This window comes from Phocoena sinus, chromosome X (genome assembly GCF_008692025.1).
Source record: "Phocoena sinus isolate mPhoSin1 chromosome X, mPhoSin1.pri, whole genome shotgun sequence".
In the NCBI taxonomy this organism is placed as follows: domain Eukaryota; kingdom Metazoa; phylum Chordata; class Mammalia; order Artiodactyla; family Phocoenidae; genus Phocoena; species Phocoena sinus.
This window is the reverse complement of record NC_045784.1, coordinates 72,827,321-72,842,989: the sequence shown is the minus strand read 5'-3', so window position 1 is coordinate 72,842,989 and position 15,669 is coordinate 72,827,321. Positions and strand designations below refer to the sequence as shown.

Below are 15,669 nucleotides of genomic sequence, written 5' to 3'. Positions count from 1 at the left end.
TGCCTTGCTAGGCTGCCCTTTTCATGGTACTTTGGGTAGAGAGAGCAGGCTTTTCTAAGGACTTTTGTTGTCTGTATCCACTGGTGTTTCTTTGTTATTGGTTTGCCCAATACCACTCATATATGAAGCAAAAAGAAAACCCAGGAAATCACTTCTGTATTATTCCTTAGCTCCTAATGTTCTCAACCAGACTTCATTCTTCTTTTTTAACTTTCAGAGTCTTTTTATGTTTGTTTTATACATAAAGTGCAGGGTTTTTAGTTAGACTTAGCAGGAAAAATAGAGAAAAGTATTTCTGCTCCATCTTTTCAGAAACAGAAGTTGCCTGTTTTCAAAACCATTTTTCTTTGAAGAAATGAGTTTAATCTAGTTAAAGGGTTTTTCTCCCTCTTTAAATTTTGAGATATTTCTATACTTCAAGGTTAAACTTAATTTGTATTAGATTCTTCTCAACTCAGGCAAAATCTATGCATTTGGCAACACACTTAGGGAGATGCAATTTATTACTTGAAGGTTGACTGTCTCATCTTTTCTAATCTTTAAATAGAGAAGAAAAGTAAATTTAAGAATTTGATGATATATTTCTGTCGTGAGAAAGATGATACTTTATCATGGAAAAAATAAGAGACCCTTGTTTTAATAGCATAGCTATGATCTCTTCAGGGACTCTTCAGGGATATTGCTTGGATTACTAATGCATGTTATTGACCAAATGCTCTGCATCACTATTCTAATATTGCCATATCAAAAATGAAACTGTTAATAAGTTTGCTTGTAGGAATAGAAAAAATAAGATTATTATTACTTATATTGCCTATTTTTAAATGCTAGTAAAAATAAACCATCAATAATTTTCTTCCTCCAGATGAGGGGTATGTCTGATAAATCACTCCAGCTAGTGCTGTCCACATTCAGCAACATACGGGAGGAGCTTGGACATCTTCAGAATGACTTGACAGTAACATTTATTTTGATTTTTCTTTCCAAATCTTTTCTAGATCCTAGCTTCATAACATAGAAATCAAAGCATTCAGTATACCTTTTTAAAATTTAATACAACACAACAACATTGTGCTCACCCAGATATAGTTATTTTCCTGAAATAATTAATTGGGGTTGGGAGAGAGGAGTAAAGACTTATCCAATGTGAAAATGAAAGTTGGGTGAACACTTACTACTTAGTTTACCGCTAAGGTAATTTAACGCTTAAAGCCAGGGAGTAGTTTGTAAAATTACAATAATCTGACTCTGATTCATAATTTCCCCTTTTCTGTAATAGTAAAGCATACTTTGAATTTATTTGAATACTTGAAAACTTCTTTCTCCAAGAACTTAACATTTTCTATTTTAATTGGTGCTCTTCATGACATCAGCTAGATACATTCAGAACACTTTTCATACAATGAATAACTCCTTGGGGACTTTGGAGTGGGCTTTCTTGTTTCTGGGTTCTGATGAACACATTTAGACTCTTAATTTGAAAATTCACCACCTGCTGGGATTAACAAGGGTCTTTGTAGATTGAAGAAAAACATTAAAATAATTCAAAAGGTTCTGCTTCATTGTACTTACAATTAGTCAATTCATCAAAATGTCCATTGATGCGGGTTTTTAAATTTTCACTTCTTTGTATCCCATAGTTTGATTAACTTTTAAGAATTCCGTTTTATTAAACAATTACAAATGAAACAAGTGCTTATTTAAACCTTCCAATGTAAACAGGTCTTTGTATTACATAACTGTTGACAGGATTCTGTAATTCTGGGTCATAAATAATTTTGCTTCTAGTCACTGGAAAATGACAAGATAAGACTTGAGAAAGACTTGTCATTCAAAGAAACTCAAATAAAAGAGTATGAAGAACTCTTAGCATCAGTGAGAGCAAATAATCGCCAGCAGCAGGTAAGTTGACATTTTCTTTGATAATAAATTTGATAGTTTTTCATATGCACAATTACTAGCACATTGGAGTTATGAGATATAATCCAGAAAATTAAAATATGATGGAACAATTTGTTCATATGGGAATTGAGTGGCTTTAGGTATTTCCAAATACTGAAGCCCTCTCAGAAAAATAGATAACCCCAAGTATTTTAGATATAAAGTATATACTATCCACAATTATGTTTTGTTGGGTGACAAAAATTGTATAAATATTGAAAATCTAAGTTCACTCGTTCATTTAATCTACTAATGTGTCAATAAAAAAGTTTTGGAGATCTTAGCACGTTTGTGCAATGAATAACTGAATGAATGAACTCTAGAAGATTTCTCCAGATACCTGAGCAGAGAGGATTTTTAGGAAATTGTAATGAGTCTCTGAGGCCAGTCCATTCTTAAAATTCATTCCCATGACAATTTGGCTGAGTTTTCATTTGTCACATAATCAGGCATATGGTCATTTTGGTGCCTACTAAAAGGCAGGTTACGGTATTGTCAAAAAGCAGCAAGAGTCAGATTGCTCGATTGGTACATTGAAAATTCATCTGATCTCGATTCCTTCTCACTCAAGATAGGCAAGTGAGGGTAATGTCGTTCATAGCTGATTTAACTTACCTTTTTTTTTTTTTTTTTTTTTTTTTTTTGCGGTACACGGGCCTCTCACTGTTGTGGCCTCTCCCGTTGCGGAGCACAGGCTCCAGACGCACAGGCTCAGTGGCCATGTCTCACGGGCCTAGCCGCTCCGCGGCATGTGGGATCTTCCCGGACTGGAACACGGCAGGTGGACTCTCAACCACTGCGCCACCAGGGAAGCCCTTAACTTACCTTTTAAGGTTAAATATATAAGAAAACTGGGCATGGAAAAATATCAATATTTGCTTTGTTTCATTGAATTAATCAACTAAAAGCACTCTCTCCCAAAAAGTAGAATCCATTTGTCTTATTTACTGTGTCTTTACAGCAAGGACTTCAAGACTCAACCTCAAAATGCCAAGCATTGGAAGAAAACAATCTTTCTCTTCGGCATACACTATCAGATATAGAATATAAACTAAAAGAACTGGAATACTGTAAGCATAATTTAGAGCAAGAGAATAAAAATCTTAGAGTGCAGGTATTCAAATTTTGTTTTAAATGTGTGTTATTGTCTTAGTTATATGGTTGTAATCCTAGCATTGGCTATATATATATATATATATATATATATATATATCTCCAATTCATCTCGAGAAAATATGTAGACTGCTTTCTGATGATCTCACATGCAGTTAGGTCTTAACTCACTGCCATCTGAGCTGTATAATGCAGTTCCTAAATGTCACTGTCATTATTTCAATGTTTTGTTTAATCAAGTGGTTTTCATCTATTAATGTCTTATAATATAATATGGGTTTCCTTCATAACAGTCTAACAACAGAAATTTATTTTGTCTTGTGTAGCTCTCAGAGACTTGCACAGGCCCGATGCTGCAGGCTAAAATGGCTGAGATTGGCAACCATTACATGGAGATGGTGAAAAACTTAAGAATGGAGAAAGATAGAGAGATCTGCAAACTAAGGGTATGTAGATCCTACACTGCATAAATACACAGTTCAGCACAAACTTTCTAATAAGACAATGATAGTCTCCAGTTTAATGCTACAAAGAAAAATCAACCAAAGGTAGAGTTTTAGGAGTATGCCATAGAACCATTTCTTTAAATACATATCACTATGTAGGGAATATCGTTAAATTGTCTTGTAATTTAGCTTCATCTTTTCTAGGAAAGCAAAAGAAGACCTTAAGTTCAGGGTTGTTGATTTTTAATTTCTATTCATTTATTTATGGTGACGGGGGAACACTTTATGATCTTGCCTAAAGCTTGCTGTATGCAGCCAAGCAACTTTCAAGATTATCCAGTGAAGCCACATTTGACTTCATAAATATCCTCACTTGATTTTGAAGGATGATAGCTAGCAAGAGTTTTGTCAAGCACATGGATAAGAACTGTTGAATTATATACCTGTAATTGGCATCAAAATTAAGGTGATATTTGTGAGAATAAATATACATTGTCTTATTTTGTCATTCTAGGTCGAATTGACTAACAATTTACTGATTCCTAATTGTAGTTATATATACTCAAATATTTTAATAGAAAAACTGACCACAGTTTTTTCTCTCCAAATATAATGTACAGTCTTTACCAAAAATCAAAATGAAACAAAATAGAATTTGTTCAAAAGTCTGCTGATTTTTCTTGCAGATGTCCTCCACTGGTTTATTTTCCATCTGAACGTTACTAATAACACTTTAACCTAAACAGCCATCTGTGCACACATAATGCAGTAAAAAGGGAAATGGACAGGATTTGCAGTTGGAAGACTTGTCATGGAGTTGCAGCTATGTTGCTTAGTAGCTGTTGTGCCTTCGTGTCTCTGGATCTCATTTACCTGTTTTGTAAATAAAGATTATAATAATACTTAGAGGGCTGCTATGAGGACTGAGATGAGTCATGCAGGAGGAATATGTTGTGAACTGCAAATTATGATATAATATTTGTTATTGAGTTTTCCTTAATTAGTATTTGAAGGAATGTAAAGTACCTGTTTTCTTAGCTTTATTTTAATTCTTGTTGCCTAGGACTTTTACTTAAGTAATGCCTAAGCCTAAATAGTAAAGTCACCTTTTAAAAATGAGAAATTTATTGGACTTCCCTGGTGGTCCAGTGATAAAGAATCCACCTTACAATGCAGGGGACTTGGGTTTGATCCCTGGTCAGGGAACTAAGATCCCACATACCATGGGGCAACTAGAGCCCACATGCTACAACTACTGAGCTCGTGCACCTCAACTAGAGAGCCCACATTGCCACAAACTACAGAGCCCACGTGCTCTGGAACCTGCGCGCCACAACTAGAGAAGAGAAAACCCACATGCCACAATTAGATAGAAGCCTCAATGAAGATCCCATGTACTGCAACTAAGATCCGACACAGCCAAAGATAAACAATAAATCTTAAAAAAAGTGAGAAATTCCTAATTGGCATTTCAGTTCACATATTACATTCATAAAGCTCTTTAAATGTTTATAACTACTGGTATTTTGCTCTTCATTTCATAACTAGCTGTATGACTTTATGTCACTTAACCTCTCTGGAACTCAGTTACCCATTTTGTTAATGAGAATTATAATAATTCTTAGTTCTTTTTAAATCCTTAGACTCAATTAAATCAGTACCAAAAAGATGTTTCAAGAAGAGAAGGAAGTAGCAGTGACTTCCAATTCAAGATTCATGAACTGACAAGCTTGCTGGAAGAGAAGGATTCCCTTATAAAGCATCAATCGGAGGTAACAGAGAAGGGGTCAAGGTGGAGACGAACCATACAACTCAGCCCTGTAGGATAAATACTTCCCACAAACTATAAAAAGACATGTTTCCAAGACTTACTTTATTCATGAAGTAGAATGTGAGTGCCTACGAGAAGTAGAAGACTCACATTTCAGGAGAAATAATTCAAATGAAAGCTAGAATTGAAGCAAAAAATATGTGCTATTGTGCCTTTAATAATTTTAAGACATTGATTTTCTACCTCATTGGCAGGCAAACTCCCAATAAGGCTGTGAGCTGCTTCAGCAAGGGACTGTGTTATATTCCTTTCTATGTCTGTATCATGTAGCCCAAGATCTGTCATAAAATAGGTACTGAAGGAAGAAACTACCCAAATGGTGGCTAATGTTGTATTGCTGTTATTGAACAAATGGTACTTGTAGTAGCATTCAGTGATAGATTTTCTGTTATGAAACAATATCTACTTCCATATTGAAATTTCATATTTTTCTGCTATAGATACACATTTAAATCTTTTTGGAACAAAAATTTTCACATCTTCATCTTGAGAATCATGCCCATTCTATCTCATGTTATCCCTTAAGTATAGAACCAGTTAGTGGATTCCTGCAGAGACTTATAATGTAACTGATTAGGTACCATGAAGCAAGACTATATGGAATTCAACAAGTGGGATTGGAACATTCTTACCTCAAGGCTAAAAAGGAAGGGAAAAAAGTAATTATTCTTTAGTAACCTTGTTAAATTATCAAACATACCTCTTACCTCATGTTTCTATGGTTTTCAAATGATTATATTGTCTTTTATTTGTAAGGAACTCTCGAAGTTGAGACAAGAAATATATTCATCTCTTAACCAACCCTCCAGTGGTGGAAGGACAACTATTACCACTAGAAAGTAATGTATTTTTAATGAAATTTGGGTATGACTTTGGTTATGTTATAATCCAAGTTATAGCATGTTTAACTGACATATATGCCCCTAGACAGAGTTTGGTGTTTTCTGCTGGCCAATAATTCTACTGAAGAATGAATGTTCACAAAAAGACATAGCTATTATGGTCAATAAAATTCAAGAGCACACTTTTACTGTATTTACAATACAGTAAATACAATGAAAGTGAAAAGCAAATAATTAGTTGTTTAACCAACCATATTAGTCAGGACTCTTTCAGTTGCACATGCCAGAAACCCAACTTAAACTGGGAATTAGTTAATTCATGTAATTGGGATTGCTTGGTGTCCAGATGGATTTGTGTGATCAAAATATGTCTTCAGAAATCTGTATATCTTTTGGCTCTGCTCTTTCCTGCATAGACGTCATTCTTAGGCAGGGTCTCTCCTCATGTTAGCAGTACGACCATAGCTTACATCTCAACAATTTAGCAAAACCAAATAGAAAGTGACTCTTTATGAATAGTTTCAGCAAAAGTTTGTTTTTGACATTTCACATAAATGGAATAAACAAAATGTGGTCTTTGGTGGCTGAATTCTTTCACTTTGCATGTTTTCAAGATTCATCCATGTTTTAGCATGTGTCAGTACTTCATTGATTTTTGTTACTAAATAATAGTCCATTTTGTGGATGCACAACCTTTTATTTATCCATTCATCAACTGATGGACATTTAGGGGCTGTTTTCAATTTTGAAAAATGCTACTGTAGATATCTGGGTACAAATCTGTGTGGACATATGTGTTCATTTCTTTGAGTATATAAAGAAGAGTAGAATTGCTGAGCACATGATAACTCTGTTTAACTTTCTGAAGAACTGCTAGACTTTTCCAAAACAGCTGCACCATTTTACATTCCCACCAGTGATGTAAGAGGATTCCAATTTCTCTCCATCCTCCCAAACATTTGTTATTGTCCATCTGTTGGATTGTAGCCATTCTAAGGGGTGGGAAGTGGTATCTCATTGCACTCTTGATTTGCAGTTCTCCAGTAATTAGTGTTGCATAGTATTTTTTCATGTGCTTATTGGGCATTTTGTATATCTTCTTGAAGAAATGACTAAAGTCTTTCTTCATTTTTAAATTGTATTATTTGCTATTTTATTGTTGAATTGCAAGAGATATTTATATATTCTGGATACAAGTCCCTTATCAGAGATATGATTTGCAAACATTTTCTTCCATTCCATGGATTGTCTTTTCACTATCTTGATTGTATCATTTGTAGCACAAGTTTTTTTGAGAAAGTCCAATGCATCTATTTTTTTCTTTACTCACTTGTGCTTTTGGTATCATATGTAAGAAACCATTGACGAATACAAGGTCATTAATATTTACACCCACATTGTCTTCTAAAGAGTTTTATATTTTTATCTATTACATTTAGATTTAGGATCCATTTGAGTTAATTTTTTATATATTGTAAATTAGGTATCCAAGTTCATTCTTGTGCATGGGGATATCCAGTTGTCCCAGACTCATTTATGGAATATGCTATCCTTTCCCCCATTAAATTGACTTGGCATCCTTGTCAATCAAACTACCATAAATGTAAGGGCAAATATGTAGACTTTCAGTTTCACTCCATTAATCTATTTATCTGTCTTTATGCTAGTACCATACTGTCTTGATTATTATAGCATTTTATTGAAGTTGTGAAATCAGGAGTGTGAGTCTCTAAACTTTTCTTTTCAAGAAAGCTTTAGCTGTTTGTGGTCTTTTGCTTTTCCATATGGGATTTAGGTTAAGCTTGTTAATTTCTGTTAAAAAAGATCCCACTGGAATTTTTACAGAAAATTCATTGAATATGTAGGACACTTTAGGTATTATTGCCATGTAAACAAAACTGTCTTCTGGTCAATAAGCATGGGATCCTTTTCAATTTAGATCCTCTTTAATTTCTTTTTCAAAAAATGTTATTGGAGTATAGTCGATTTACAATGTTGTGTTAACATTCAGGTGTACAGCAAAGTGAATCAGTTATACATATACATATATCCACTCTTTGTTTAGATTCTTTTCCCATACAGGCCAGTACAGAGTACTGAGTAGATTTCCCTGTGCTATACAGCAGGTCCTTATTAGTTATCTATTTTATATATAGTAGTGTGTTTATGTCAATCTCAACCTCCCAATGTATCCCTCCCCTGCTTATCCCCTGGTAACAATGATTGTTTTCTACATCTGTGACTCTACTTCTGTTTTCTAAGTAAGTTCATTTGTACAATTTTTTATAGATTCCACACACAAGCGATATCATATGGTATTTGTCTTTCTGTGTCTGACTTACTTTACTCACTATGACAATCTCTAGGTCCATCCATGTTGCCACAAATGGCATTATTTTGTTATTTTATGCAAGAGTCCATTGTGTATATGTACTGCATCTTCTTTATCCATTCCTCTTTTGATGAACATTTAGGTTGATTCCATGTCCCAGCTAGTGTAAATAGTGATGCAGTGAACACTGTTCTGCATGTATTTTTTGAATTATGGTTTTCTCCAGAAATATGCCCAGGAGTTGGGTTGCTGGGTAATATGGTAGTTCTATTTTTAGTTTTTTAAGGAACCTCCATACTGCTCTCCACAGTGGCTGTACCAATTGACATTCCCAACAACAGTGTAGGAGGGTTGACCTGTATCCATACCCTCTCCAGCACTTATTGTATGTAAATTTTTTGATGATAGCCATTTTGACTGGTGAGAGGTGAAACCTCATTGTAGTCTTTTTGTTGGTTTTGTTCTGTTTTTACATCTTTAATGGAGTATAATTGCTTTACAATAGTATGTTATAGTTTCTGCTTCATAACAAAGTGAATCAGTTATACATATACATATGTTCCCACATCTCTTCCCTCTTGCATCTCCCTCCCTCCCAACTTCCCTATCCCACCCCTCCAGGCGGTCACAAAGCACCGAGCTGATCTCCAAGTGCTATGCGGCTGCTTCCCACTAGCTATCTACCTTACGTTTGGTAGTGTATATAGGTCCATGCCTCTCGCTCGCTTTCTCACAGCTTACCCTTCCCCCTCCCCATATCCTCAAGTTCATTCTCTAGTAGGTCTGTGCCTTTATTCCTGTCTTACCCCTAGGTTCTTCATGACATTTTTTTTCTTAAATTCCATATATATGTGTTAGCATATGGTATTTGCCTTTCTCTTTCGGACTTACTTCACTCTATATTACAGACTCTAGGTCTATCCACCTCATTACAAATAGCTCAATTTCGTTTCTTTTTATGGCTGAGTAATATTCCATTGTATATATGGGCCACATCTTCTTTATCCATTCATCCAATGATGGACACTCAGGTTGTTTCTGTCTCCGGGCTATTGTAAATAGAGCTGCAATGAACATTTTGGTACATGACTCTTTTTGAATTATGGTTTTCTCAGGGTATATGCCCAGTAGTGGGATTGCTGGGTCATATGGTAGTTCTACTTGTAGTTCTACTTGTACTTTTTTAAGGAACCTCCATACTGTTCTCCATAGTGGCTGTACCAATTCACATTCCCACCAGCAGTGCAAGAGTGTTCCCTTTTCTCCACACCCTCTCCAGCATTTATTGTTTCTAGATTTTTTGATAATGGCCATTCTGACTGGTGTGAGATGACATCTCATTGTAGTTTTGATTTGCATTTCTCTAATGATTAATGATGTTGAGCATTCTTTCATGTGTTTGTTGGCAGTCTGTATATCTTCTTTGGAGAAATGTCTATTTCGGACTTCTGCCCATTTTTGGATTGGGTTATTTGTTTTTTTTGTTATTGAGCTGCATGTGCTCCTTACAAATTTTGGAGATTAATCCTTTGTCAGTTGCTTCATTTGCAAATATTTTCTCCCATTCTGAGGGTTGTCTTTTTGTCTTGTTTATGGTTTCCTTTGCTGTGCAAAAGCTTTGAAGTTTCATTAGGTCCCGTTTGTTTATTTTTGTTTTTATTTCCATTTCTCTAGGAAGTGGGTCATAAAGGATCCTGCTGTGATTTATGTCATAGAGTGTTCTGCCTATGTTTTCCTCTAAGTGTTTGATAGTTTCTTGCCTTACATTTAGGTCTTTAATCCATTTTGAGCTTATTTTTGTGGATGGTGTTAGGGAGTGATCTAATCTTATACTTTTACATGTACCTGTCCAGTTTTCCAAACACCCCTTATTGAAGAGGGTGTCCTTTCTCCACTGTACATTCCTGCCTTCTTTATCAAAGATAAGGTGACCATATGTGCGTGGGTTTATCTCTGGGCTTTCTATCCTGTTCCGTTGATCTATATTTCTGTTTTTGTGCCAGTACCATACTTTCTTGATGACTGTACCTTTGTACTATAGTCTGAAGGCAGGGAGCCTGATTCCTCCAGCTCCGTTTTTCGTTCTCAAGATTGCTTTGGCTATTCTAGGTCTTTTGTGTTTCCATACAAATTGTGAAATTTTTTGTTCTAGTCCTGTGAAAAATGCCAGTGGTGTTTTGATAGGGATTGCAGTGAATGTGTAGATTGCTTTGGGTAGTAGTGTCATTTTCACAATGTTGATTCTTCCAATGCAAGAACATGGTATATCTCTCCATCTATTTGTTTCATATTTAATTTCTTTCATCAGTGTCTTATAATTCTCAGCATACAGGTCTTCTGTCTCCTTAGGTAGATTTATTCCTAGATATTTTATTCTTTTTGTTACAATGGTAAATGGGAGTGTTTTCTTGATTTCACTTTCAGATTTTTCATCATTGGTGTATAGGAATGCCAGAGATTTCTGTGCATTAATTTTGTATCCTGCTACTTTACCAATTTCATTGATTAGTTGTAGTAGTTTCCTGGTAGCACCTTTAGGATTCTCTATGTATAGTATTATGTCATCTGCAAACAGTGACAGCTTTATTTCTTCTTTTCTGATTTGGATTCCTTTTATTTCCTTTTCTTCTCTGATTGCTGTGGCTAAAACTTCCAAAACTATGTTGAATAAGAGTGGTGAGAATGGGCAACCTTGTCTTGCTCCTGATCTTAGTGGAAATGGCTTCAGTTTTTCACCATTGAGGATGATGTTGGCTGTGGGTTTGTCATATATGGCCTTTATTGTGTTGAGGAAAGTTGCCTCTATGCCTACTTTCTGCAGGGTTTTTATCATAAATAGTTGTTGAATTTTCTCAAAAGCTTTCTCTGCATCTATTGAGATAATCATATGGTTTTTCTCCTTCAATTTTTTAATATGGTGTATCACAGTGATTGATTTGCGTATATTGAAGAATCCTTGCATTCCTGGAATAAACCCCACTTGATCATGTTGTATGATCCTTTTAATGTGCTGTTGGATTCTGTTTGCTAGTATTTTGTTGAGTATTTTTGCATCTATGTTCATCAGTGATATTGGCCTGTAGTTTTCTTTATTTGTTACAACCTTGTCTGGTTTTGGTATCAAGGTGATGGTGGCTTCATAGAATGAGTTTGGGAGTGTTCCTCCCTCTGCTGTATTTTGGAAGAGTTTGAGAAGGATAGGTGTTAGCTCTTCTCTAAATGTTTGATAGAATTTGCCTGTGAAGGCATCTGGTCCTGGGCTTTTGTTTGTTGGAAGATTTTTAATCACAGTTTCAATTTCAGTGCTTGTGATTGGTCTGCTCATATTTTCTATTTCTTCCTGATTCAGTCTTGGCAGGTTGTGCATTTCTAAGAATTTGTCCATTTCTTCCAGGCTGTCCATTTCATTGGCATAGAATTGCTTGTAGTTATCTCTCATGATCTTTTTTATTTCTGCAGTGTCAGTTGTTGCTTCTCCTTTTTCATTTCTAATTCTATTGATTTGAGTCTTCTCCCTTTTTTCCTGATGAGTCTGACTAATGGTTTACCAATTTTGTTTATCTTCTCAAAGAACCAGCTTTTAGTTTTATTGATCTTTGCTATCGTTTCCTTCATACCTTTTTCATTTATTTCTGATTTGATCTTTATGATGTCTTTCCTTTTGCTAACTTCGGGATTTTTTTGTTCTTCTTTCTCTAATTGCTTGAGGTGCAAGGTTAGTTTGTTTATTCGAGATGTTTCCTGTTTCTTAAGGTAGGATTGTATTGCTAAATACTCCCCTTGTAGAACTGCTTTTGCTGTATCCCATAGGTTTTGGGTCATAGTGTCTCCATTGTCATTTGTTTCTAGGTATTTTTTCATTTCCTCTTTTATTTCTTCAGTGATCACTTTGTTAGTAAGTAGTGTATTGTTTAGCCTCCATGTGTTTGTATTTTATAGAGATCTTTTCCTGTAATTGATATCTAGTCTCATAGCGTGTGATCAGAAAAGATACTTGATACAACTTCAGTTTTCTTAAATTTACCAAGGCTTGATTTGTGGCACAAGATATTATCTACCCTTTAGAATGTTCCATGAGTACTTGAGAAAAATGTGTATTCTGTTGTTTTTGGATGGAATGTCCTATAAATATCAATTAAGTCCATCTTGTTTAATGTATCATTTAAAGCTTGTGTTTCCTTATTTATTTTCATTTTGGATGATCTGTCCATTGGTGTAAGTGGGGTGTTTATGTCCCCTACTATGAATGTGTTACTGTCGATTTCCCCTTTTATGGCTGTTAGTATTTGCCTTATGTATTGAAGTGCTCCTATTTTGGGTGCATAAATATTTACAATTGTTATATCTTCTTCTTGGATCGATCCCTTGATCATTATGTAGTGTCCTACTTTGTCTTTTCTAATAGTCTTTATTTTAAAGTCTATTTTGTCTGATATGAGAACTGCTACTCCAGCTTTCTTTTTGTTTCCATTTGCTCGGAATAACTTTTTCCATCCCCTTACTTTCAGTCTGTATGTGTGTCTAGGTCTGAAGTGGGTGTCTTGTAGGCAGCATGTATATGGGTCTTGTGTTTGTATCAATTCAGCCAGTCTGTTTCTGTGATGGGACCATTTAGTCCATTTACATTTAATGTAATTATCGATATGGATGTTCCTATTCCCATTTTCTTAATTGTTTTGTGTTTGTTATTGTAGGTCTTTTCCTTCTCTTGTGTTTCTTGCCTAGAGAAGTTCCTTTAGTATTTGTTGAAAAGCTGGTTTGGTGGTGCTGAACTCTTTCAGCTTTTGCTTGTCTGTAAAGGTTGTAATTTCTCCATCAAATATGAATGAGATCCTTGCTGGGTAGAGCAGTCTTGTTTGCAGGTTTTTCTCCTTCATCACTTTAAATATATCCTGCCAGTCCCTTCTGGCTTGCAGAGTTTCTGCTGAAAGGTCAGCAGTTAACCTTATGGGGATTCCCTTGTGTGTTATTTGTTGTTTTTCCCTTGCTGCTTTTAATATGTTTTCTTTGTATTTAATTTTTGACAGTTTGATTAATATGTGCCTTGGAATATTTCTCCTTGGTTTTATCCTGTATAGGACTCTCTGTGCTTCCTGGACTTGATTAACTATTTCCTTTCTCATTTTAGGGAAGTTTTCAACTATAATCTCTTCAAATATTTTCTCAGTCCCTTTCTTTTTCTCTTAATCTGGAACCCCTATAATTCGAATGTTGGTGTGTTTAATGTTGGCCCAGAGGTCTCTGAGACTGTCCTCAGTTCTTTTCATTCTATTATCTTTATTCTGCTCTGCAGTAGTTATTGCCATTATTTTATCTTCCATGTCACTTTTCCGTTCTTCTGCCTCAGTTATTCTGCTATTGATCCCATCTAAAGTATTTTTAATTTAATTTATTGTGTTGTTCATCATTGCTTGTTTCATCTTTAGTTCTTCTAGGTCCTTGTTAAATGTTTCTTGCATTTTGTCTATTGTATTTCCAAGATTTTGGATCATCTTTACTGTCATTATTCTGAATTCTTTTTCAGGTAGACTGCCTATTTCATCTTCATATGTTAGGTCTTGTGGGTTTTTATCTTGCTCCTTCATCTGCTGTGTGTTTTTCTGTCTTCTCATTTTGCTTTTCTTACTGTGTTTGTGGTCTCCTTTTTGCAGGCTGCAGGTTCGTAGTTTCCATTGTTTTTAGTGTCTTACCCCAGTGTCTAAAGTTGGTTCTGTTGGTTGTGTAGGCTTCGTGGTGGAGGGGACTAGTGCCTGTGTCCTGGTGAATGAGGCTGTATCTTGTCTTTCTGGTGGGAAGATCCACGTGTGGTGGTGTGTTTTGGGGTGTCTGTGGACTTATTATGATTTTAGGCATCCTGTCTGCTAACAGTTGGGGCTGTGTTCCTGTCTTGCTAGTTGTTTGGCATAGGGTGTCCAGCACTGTAGCTTGCTGGTTGTTGAGTGAAGCTGGCTGCTGGTGTTGAGATGGGTATCTCTGGGCGATTTTCGCTGTTTGATATTATGTGGAGCTGGGAGGTCTCTTGTGGACCAGTGTCCTGAAGTTGGCTTGTGCACCTCAGAGGCACAGCAGTGACTCCTGGCTGCAGCAGCAAGAGCCTTACATCCACACGTTTCAGAATAAAAGGGAGAAAACATAGAAAGAAAGATTTAGTAGAAGTAGAAAGAAAGAAAGAAAGAAAGAAAGGAGGGAGGGAGGAAGGAGGGAGGAAGGAGGGAAGGAAGGGAAAAAAGACAGAAAGTAGATAAAGTAAAATAAAATAAAGTAAGGTAAAATAAAGTTATTAAAATAATTATTAAGAAAAAAATAATAAATGGACGTATAGAACCCTAGGACAAATGGTGTAAGCAAAGCTATACAGACAAAGTCTCACACAGAAGCATACACATACACATTCACAAAAAGAGGAAAAGGGGAAAATATCATAAATCTTGCTCTCAACGTCCACCTCCTCAATTTGGGATGATTCGTTGTCTATTCATATATTCCACAGATGCAGGGTACATCAAGTTGATTGTGGACGTTTAATCCGCTGCTTTTGAGGCTGCTGGGAGAGATTTCCCTTTCTCCTTTTTGCTCTCACAGCACCCAGGGCTCAACTTTGGATTTGGCCCCACCTCTGCATGTAGGTCGCCAGAGGGCATCTGTTCTTTGCTCAGACAGGATGGGGTTAAAGGAGCAGGTGCTTCAGGGACTCTGCCTCACTCAGGCGGGGGGTGGGGGGTGGGGGGAGGGGCACAGAGTGCCGCGGGAGCCTGCGCTGCTGATGGCATGACATTGCACCAGCCTGAGGCGCGCCGTGCATTCTCCCAGGGAAGTTGTCCCTGGATCCTGGGACCCTGGCAGTGGCGGGCTGCACAGGCTCCCTGGAAAAGGGGTGTGGATAGTGACCTGGGCTCGTACACAGGCTTCTTGGTGGTGGCAGCAACAGCTTTAGCGTCTTATGCCCGTCTCTGGCGTCCGCGCTTTTATCCTGTCTCTGGAGCTCCTTTAAGCAGCGCTCTTAATCCCCTCTCCTCACGCACCAGGAAACAAAAGAGGGAAGAAAAAGTCTCTTGCCTCTTCGGCAGGTCCAGACTTTTCCCCAGACTCCCTCCCGGCTAGCCGTGGTGAACTAACCCCATGCAGGCTGTGTTCACGGTGCCAACACCAGTCCTCTCCCGGAGC

At 36.5% G+C, this 15,669-nt stretch overlaps 1 protein-coding gene across 1 annotated transcript in view; it reads left to right on the top strand.

The window, feature by feature from the left end:
* Nucleotides 1–15,669, top strand: part of POF1B (POF1B actin binding protein) — a 107,262-nt gene that overhangs the window by 78,894 nt on the left and 12,699 nt on the right. Inside the window, 6 exon segments of the mRNA XM_032618933.1 lie at nt 866–958; nt 1,789–1,902; nt 2,903–3,055; nt 3,381–3,500; nt 5,144–5,272; nt 6,088–6,170. Of these exon segments, the coding sequence (XP_032474824.1) occupies nt 866–958; nt 1,789–1,902; nt 2,903–3,055; nt 3,381–3,500; nt 5,144–5,272; nt 6,088–6,170 (692 nt within the window).